General features: G+C 30.8%; 1 protein-coding gene across 1 annotated transcript; it reads right to left on the bottom strand.

The window, feature by feature from the left end:
* Positions 1–3,031: 3,031 nt before the first annotated feature.
* LOC111683031 (phosrestin-2) lies at positions 3,032–7,417 on the bottom strand. The gene is made up of 4 exons (XM_023445063.2): positions 7,192–7,417; positions 3,724–4,531; positions 3,532–3,661; positions 3,032–3,419 (listed from the first exon to the last, which is right to left on the bottom strand). The coding sequence occupies exons 1-4, from the start codon at positions 7,298–7,300 to the stop codon at positions 3,375–3,377; spliced, it is 1,092 nt and encodes a 363-aa protein (XP_023300831.1). The 5' UTR covers positions 7,301–7,417; the 3' UTR covers positions 3,032–3,374.
* Positions 7,418–8,294: the final 877 nt, after the last annotated feature.

Genomic DNA, 8,294 nt, shown 5'->3' with positions numbered 1-8,294 from the left:
AAAAGCATGTCAGGACTCCCTATTTTGGTTTGATTACAATTTAGGAAAAATATGTTCTCCTAGTACATAAAGTGGTAATTTGACCTAGAATCGAACTAAAAAACCATTTAATATGAAACTATGGAAACCTAGAACCCACAGGGTAGAGTTTCAGATTTTGTCTTGTCTCATGACCATCATGTAGTACATGATGGTCATGAAACGGGAATAGAACGTTAGTTTTACGACTGATAAAAAAGAAAACATGAAATCCGATAGTCTACTCTTTATTATCCTGATTTTTGTTTTTTTTTTTTGATTTTTGGTAAAATATTGATACACGGTGAAATCTTCATTTCGAAATAAGTTCGGAATGTGGCTGTGAGAATATAGTTGTGAATGTACTTGGTTGTAATAGTATCACTGTGAAATAAGGCACTTATGGCAAGTATCCACATAACTCAATTCTACTTGGAGTCAATTCATTCTGCTTCTCGCAACCGTTTTAACAGGGATCTGTGAGCTCTATTGTACCCACAAGCGATACAACCCTAATATATGTATGTGCATTAGACCGACTCACTCTGTATGGAAATCAAAAACGCGTTTTGCTACCCCTCTCAAAATTTACCTTGCTTTGTTTTATGACGATTCCCAAAATATTTTTGGAAAAAAGAACTTTAAAATTTAAAAGAATAACTAAAAAGGGAATATTTTCTTGAAAACTCACGAACGGGCAGCACTAAACCCAAAATATTTTGAAAACCATCATAAACAGGGTATATTTTGAGTGGGGCAACTTGAGCACCTTTTTTTGTGAGTCGATCTAATGTTCATATATGTAAATGCGTATGTGCTTGAATGAATGACTAAGTGAGAATATGTATATGTGCTTCTGAATTTGTATGTGGACTTTCCACACCATTTGTTGGCATTTTACTAGTTAACACATCATCACACAGCAGCAATACAATACCGTATGTTTGTAGTTGTAGGTACTCTTGTCCATACATTTTCCAGCATGTGTAAGCTTTCGTTTATTTAAAGATTTTTGTATACCCAATAACACTATAGTGAGGGCAAGGTATGCTGCTGATGATTTGAAACATGGGTCCTTCATTAATTGTTAAGAATCAAAATCGATTCAAATAATATAGACTAGACTATAGTAACAACATCATAACAAAATAAGTATTATCATAGGCACGTTATAATTTAGAGGTTCCATAAGAGCCTTCAATTAAGATATTATTTAAATCGGTGTAGGGTATAAATAGTATAGCTTCTTAACCTTATTTTTTTACTTACGATATTATGATTCTGTCCCGACAGCTAATACTTGTCTATAAGAGTGGCATAAAAATTGGTTTGTTAGTAGTAAGTCGGATGATAAAATTAAATATAAACTGAAATAAAAATATAAATTTATAGAGTTCGAAAGTAAAAATGTCTGTACACATACGTTACACTTAAACGCATTTCAATAAGGAGACAATTTGCGATATAAGAAAACGTTTATATAAAAAACTAAAAGTTTTTATCAGAAAATATCGTTGGTGTTTTGTGAAACAAAGCGGAAATCGATGTGCATTCATGCTTGACGAACTCTTTTTCACACATTACTACAAATACACACATATAAAGTATGTTTGTATTTTAAAAGGACTGAGAGTTTTTAAATTAGAGATTACTTAAATTACAGTCTAGTTTTAAGTTAAGGGCATATTCTAGTCTATAGGCTAGTCTTTAGTCTAGTCTATAGTCTAGTCTATAGTTTAATCTTTAGCCAAGTCTATAGTCTAGTCTATAGTTTAATCTTTAGCCAAGTCTATAGTCTAGTCTATAGTCTAGTCTATAGTCTAGTCTATAGTCTAGTCTATAGTCTAGTCTATAGTCTAGTCTATAGTCTAGTCTATAGTCTAGTCTATAGTCTAGTCTATAGTCTAGTCTATAGTCTAGTCTATAGTCTAGTCTATAGTCTAGTCTATAGTCTAGTCTATAGTCTAGTCTATAGTCTAGTCTATAGTCTAGTCTATAGTCGAGTCTATAGTCGAGTCTATAGTCTAGTCTATAGACTATAGACTAGATTATAGACTAGTCTATAGTATAGTTTATAGTCAAGTCTAGTGCTCTTCTGTTTATTAGACTATGGACTATTTTAGTCTATAGTCTGAACAATATATATTATTCTGAATTCAATAAAGAAATTTATTTATGTATATATGTATATGTGTATAGTAACTGTTCTCTGTCCTTCATAACATAGTAGGTAAATTTAAATATTGCACAAGTTTCTGTATATACATTTGTTTTTGTCTACAAATCCATAAAATAAATATACCATTACGATTTCTATGTTTCTAAGACTATGTATATATGGCAAACTATTTTCCTGGTGATTTCATTCACATGTTTTGTTGCAATTTCTCTCTTAAACACTGTAATTTTTACACAAAAACTGCTATTTATATTGGTGTTTCCGTTTCGTTGGCATTTCCGGCTCAAATGTTATTTGCCAAATGTCTCCAAACAATTGAATTTAAAACCTTTTTTCCTGTTTCCTACTCTTAACCCCCTCTCCAATCCTTTAGGGGAAGAAAGGGAATTGTTAGTGAAAAAAAAGAAACATTAAATTATTGGCACTTGTGTGTGAACATAGTTGTTATGAGTGTGTTTTTTTTTTTAAAGATTATTTATTTCTCGAGAAAAATTGAATTGACCTAAAAGTTTTTTGGGGATATAAGTTGATGTTTTTTTTATTTAAATAAATGTGTAAAGAAAAAAACTTTAGCACTTTGCAAAACAAATTAATTTATTTGTTTAAGGTAAAATAAATCTAATTACACATAGACATTTTAGGATGGAAATTTTTAAAAATTATCTTAAAAATTTCTATCTATACAAGTATTATATGCAAACAGACTGATGGTCGTATGGACGGATTTCACAATATCAGCTAAGAAAATTGTTATTTGTTGGACAGAAAGACAGGCCTAGATAGAAATTCAATCATATATTTAGAGATTTTCTTTATTATTCAAACCACTTTATATACACAGTTGCTTCATCAATGCATTTTATTATTAATGTTATAATTATTTTATAAACTATATAGGACAACATACAATCACATTAAATACTTAATGAAGAAATAAAGCAATTGATACAGATTTCCACTTACAATTTGTTATTTTGTATTTTTTTATATTTGTAGTATCGGTATTATAATAGTAAATATTTAAATAAATAAAGAACATGCAAAACATTGAAACAAAATATATTAACTATACTTATATTCCTCTTTTTTATTGCGAACAATAGATACGGCAAATATTGTAGACGGAGTTTATTCTGTAGTTTTAGTAGTAGTAATTGCAGCTGCAGCAATATAATATTTAAGCTTCTACAGTTTCAGCTTCCGCTTGAGCCTTAAGGCTGGGCTGTGTTAGAGGAAATTGAAAAAAAAATTTAATTAAAAATTAGCAAAATAAAACGATAATGTATAGAAAATAAAAGCCTTGGAAAATTATTACATTTAAAATTACGACTTACTTTTGGATGCATTAAAATAAAAGGCAATTCCGCACACAATTCACCACCCAATGCACCCAAGAATAATTTGACTTTTACTGCATACGAAACAATAATGCCAAATGCATCTCGAGCCTCTTGGCTGGCAATCCTTTAAGTTAAAATCAATTATATAAGAAAAACATCTAATAAAATACCGAAAATTTCACTTACAAAGTAGTCGAGGCCAAAGATGTATTCTTATGCTTAACATCACCCTCAACAGCTATGCCAGGACGATCGCAATTAGCGGCCAAAGTGGGAACTAAATACATAACCTTCTGCAAACTAGAACCAGGATTTAAAGGACAACCTTCACTGCTTTCTGAAAAAGCTATAGTATTACGAAATTGACCATTTTGGAAGAGCACCACATCGATGCCCTGTTGCACCATGGCCTTAATCTTTTTCACCACCTTATTCGAATTGTTACGTACACAAATATTAATGGAAATCTTTTCGCCATGATAGTATAATTGTCTATCTAAAGTAACTTCCAATTCCAATTCTCCCGGCGATAAAAGGAAATCCTTACGCACCACAGTACATGGTTGTATGCCAGTCTTTGCTGGTGCATATTGTATCTTACGTATACCCAAGTTAACAGTACTGCGACGATGAGTACGATCACAATCATTTTCTCCGGCAAAGACTTTAACGAAATATTGCACACCACAGGGTTGAGTGTTATCGCTGGCTTTTTGCTGCAATACCACTGACGCCGGAGAGCTGGGTGGCATTTCCAAGACAAAAGGAAAGGCATTCGAACCCAGTTTTTTTAGTAAACGCTCTTGCATTTTAGTTAATTGCATATCGATTTTTTGTTCGGGATATACCGCTTGGGAAACTAAAATCAGTTCCTTCTGGAAACGTAAACCAATCATTTCATCATCTTCACGTCCATAGCGAAAATTGCAAATGAGTTGCACAAAAATTTTGCGATTTTGACGAATATACTCATCGTCCAATACCACAATGCCATCTAGGGAATAAAGAATTTGAAAAAAAGTGTTAAATTGTATTCATATTAAACAATTAAGGGAGAAAAAATCGGTTGTGCCATATATTATATGTACTTTCTCTAACTCTAGTAATTTTTCGCTTCAGTACCTGTTTCTTCATCATTTTTAAAGGAAATCTTAAGATTTGTGTCTGATATAGAAAAATCACCAAGATATATTAATAAGTGACATGGACGAGATAACACAAACAAGTGAAGAGATTTAAAAGTTCCAAAAAGAACGCTCGAAAATGGGGTTTCCCACATAAGAGTGGGTATTTTCAGATAGATAGATCTTCATTAGCATAATCGTTTAGAATATGTTGTGAAGGAAAGAACTGACAACTTGCTTCCTTTCAAAATTAGGATAAAATTGCAACTAATATTCCTTTAACGCATGGATTTCATCATTGCTAGTCAGTTTCATTTGAAAATGTCACGACCAAATAAGAATATATTGGTTAGTAGTTCAAAATTGCTTTAATATTACAGCAATGAAAACCTTAAACTTGTTGGACTTGTAGTTGAATCTCAACAAATGTAAAACTCGAAAAGGGAGTTCAGGTCTAAAGTCATGATAAAATCAATCGAACAAGTCCTCAACTTCAAGGAAGAAGTGGTGGTGATCATTGGTAGCTGATCACCAACAGATAAAACTATATTAGTCTGTAGTTCAAATTGCTTTAAAATTCCTGGAAAAGTTCAGCTATAAAAGTTCAGATGAAATATTGGACTTGTTGTAGGGAATAAAGTAGTTGGAAATGAATCGAAATAACTTTAAAACTCCAAATGTCACGACCAAATTTGAATATATTGGTAAGTAGTTTAAAATTGTTTTAATATTACTGCAAAAGATAACCTTGGACTTTTTGGACTTGTAGTTGAATCTCAACAAATGTAAAACTCGAAAAGGGAGTTCAGGTATAAAGTCATGATAAAATCAATCGAACAAATCCTCAACTTCAAGGAAGAAGTGGTGGTGATCATTGCTATATGATCACCAACAGATAAAACTATATTAGTCTGTAGTTCAAATTGCTTTAAAATTCCTGGAAATGTTCAGTTATAAAAGTTCAGATAAAATATTGGACTTGTTGTAGGGAAGAAAGTAGTTGGAAATGAATCTAAATCCAAATGGATAGTTTTTGAAACGTAATCAACTGGATATGTCCTCAAGTTCAAAGAAAACGTTTAAGGCAGCCTCAGAGTCCCATATAGTTGCAATTTGTCTTCTATTAAGGTCTTAGGTATAGTAAGGTAAGCAGAGTATTTATAAAAATTTCCTTAAATTTCATTGCTTCATTTACTATTTAGTTTTAGACTTATATCGTCCGATTCATGTCTAATTTTGAGTATCGGACGATGTAATATATATGCTAAGCAATTATAAACAGATGCCACTCTAAATGAGTAAATCATAAGCTTTATAATAAGAAATGAGGAACTGAATAAACACTTCAAAGAGAGGAGACCTGTCACTGTCGGCTTGAGAGCAATAACTCTCCATAGTATACTGATTAAGATTGATTATGAACATATGTACTAGAATAAAGCCTGAAAGATGTTTCCGCATTCGATATCAGTCAAATCGCATGTATCTGTATAATCGACTTAGAAAGGTCTTTTATCACTGCTTATTAAAGGAGTACGAAAGAATTTTTTTTATGCGAGTAGACAACAATCGTTTTTTCTCTTTTGAGTGGCGAAAGTTATATCTTGGAGACCTGGACCACGGATATCACATATATTTGATGACAATTAATTGAATTTGGATAAACGAAAAGCCATGGCTTAATATAAACATTCATAAAACCAAGATCATAAGGATCAATGCAACAAATACGTATAGTTTTACGTTGCTACAGTTTTTGTGCATCTTGAGCTATGGACATTATTAGAACGATGTAATAGGAAGTTGAAAATGGCTATGGATTGATCATTATTTACGACATCAGATGACATGCAATAACTAGAACCACGAAACAACTGAGTGGCTAAGCGGGAGGGTTATTGATTGATCATGCTATTTGACATCAGCTCAAACGCAATAACTAGAACCTTAAAAGCACTGAAGGGCTGACCAGAACATACATCATGTAGGATGTTGGACATAAAAGCGGTAAATGTAGAATTAAGGAACAATCAACAGGCAGATGAGTGAAAAACAAACAAACTGTTTTATTTTGTAATTTCTGGAAGGAATGTTTTAAATTTCTAAAATTTTTTAAAATCTATTCATAACTGTTTTTGCTTGAAGAATTTTCAGCAACATATTTCAAGATTAAGAAACAAAAGAAGTTATTTGTACATTATTTTGTTTCACATGCGCATCTTATTATCAAATATCATGATCATTTCAAAACAAATAATTATATCTGCTCAGGATTTGGTGGGTAAATATACAACCATTAATGTGTTGGTCAAGTTTTAAAGCCTTAATCCTTAAACAGTTTGAGTAAGATAAGGGCACTGAATTGTTTCATTTTTAAATTTCACTTAAATGTCAACATGTTGAGTTATTTTTCATTGTATAAATTTTATTAAGCGTTATTATTTTTTTAAAGATTTTGTTATGCAAATTAAATTTTTAAAATTTATATTTTGATCGATTTTTTCTTAAACACAAATTATTTTAAACCTACCAACAGGTTCAACTTGTGTCACCGAATCCACAAACTCACGCCTGTTCATGTACAGGGTGACCATATTGTTAGGCGAAGCCTTTTTAAAAATCTTAAAATTAACAACCATATTGAATAGTCTTTTTTGTCAATTAACAATTAATAAATATAAATAAAAATTCGTTCGTTTGTTATGATTAAAAATGTTTTTTTTAATTTATTTTTCTAAAACTAAACGTTGTTTTTCTTGTACTTATTATTTACTATTTTAAATTTCACTACCCAGTACGATTTTAGAAATGACTTTGAATGGAAAACTACATTTAGACCAACCTTTATACCTTTAATGACATGAGCAAACAACACTATGTTATTTAATTAGTTGCAATAGTTAGTTAAAATAGAAGAAAAAACAGTCTAAATTTAACAGCAGAAATAGAAAATGTTCACTTGTAAGGCAATGTACACGATTTGAATACCCACCATCAAAAAAGATGGGGGAATATTATTTTTGTCATTCCATTTGTAACACATGGAAATATTGGTCGTAGACTCACAAAAGTCTAAAGTCAGGGATTTTAGTAAATTCTAAGCTGAAACGTAAATGATCTTCTTCAAAAAGTGAGTTCAAAGCACAAAATAGATAGATTGATAGGTAGATAGATAGATAGATAGATAGATAGATAGATAGATAGATAGATAGATAGATAGATAGATAGATAGATAGATAGATAGATAGATAGATAGATAGATAGATAGATAGATAGATAGATAGATAGATAGATAGATAGATAGATAGATAGATAGATAGATAGATAGATAGATAGATAGATAGATAGATAGATAGATAGATTGATAGATTGATAGATTGATAGATAGATAGATAGATAGATAGATAGATAGATAGATAGATAGATAGATAGATAGATAGATAGATAGATAGATAGATAGATAGATAGATAGATAGATAGATAGATAGATAGATAGATAGATAGATAGATAGATAGATAGATAGATAGATAGATTGATAGATAGATAGATAGATAGATAGATAGATAGATAGATAGATAGATAGATAGATAGATAGATAGATAGATAGATAGATAGATAGATAGATAGATAGA

Source organism: Lucilia cuprina, chromosome 2 (genome assembly GCF_022045245.1).
Source record: "Lucilia cuprina isolate Lc7/37 chromosome 2, ASM2204524v1, whole genome shotgun sequence".
Lineage (NCBI taxonomy): Eukaryota > Metazoa > Arthropoda > Insecta > Diptera > Calliphoridae > Lucilia > Lucilia cuprina.
Note: the sequence above shows the minus strand (reverse complement) of the source record. Positions and strands in the feature narration are given on the sequence as shown.

What these genes read in the sequence shown, in the direction of transcription:
- LOC111683031 (XM_023445063.2), bottom strand. Translation starts at nt 7,300, where the DNA reads ATGGTTGTTAATTTTAAGATTTTTAAAAAGGCTTCGCCTAACAATATG. An exon ending in GACACAAGTTGAACCTGTTG is followed by an intron (nt 4,532 to 7,191) that starts GTAGGTTTAAAA and finishes TTTATTCCCTAG; the next exon opens with ATGGCATTGTGGTATTGGAC. An exon ending in TCTTTGGCCTCGACTACTTT is followed by an intron (nt 3,662 to 3,723) that starts GTAAGTGAAATT and finishes TTTAACTTAAAG; the next exon opens with GATTGCCAGCCAAGAGGCTC.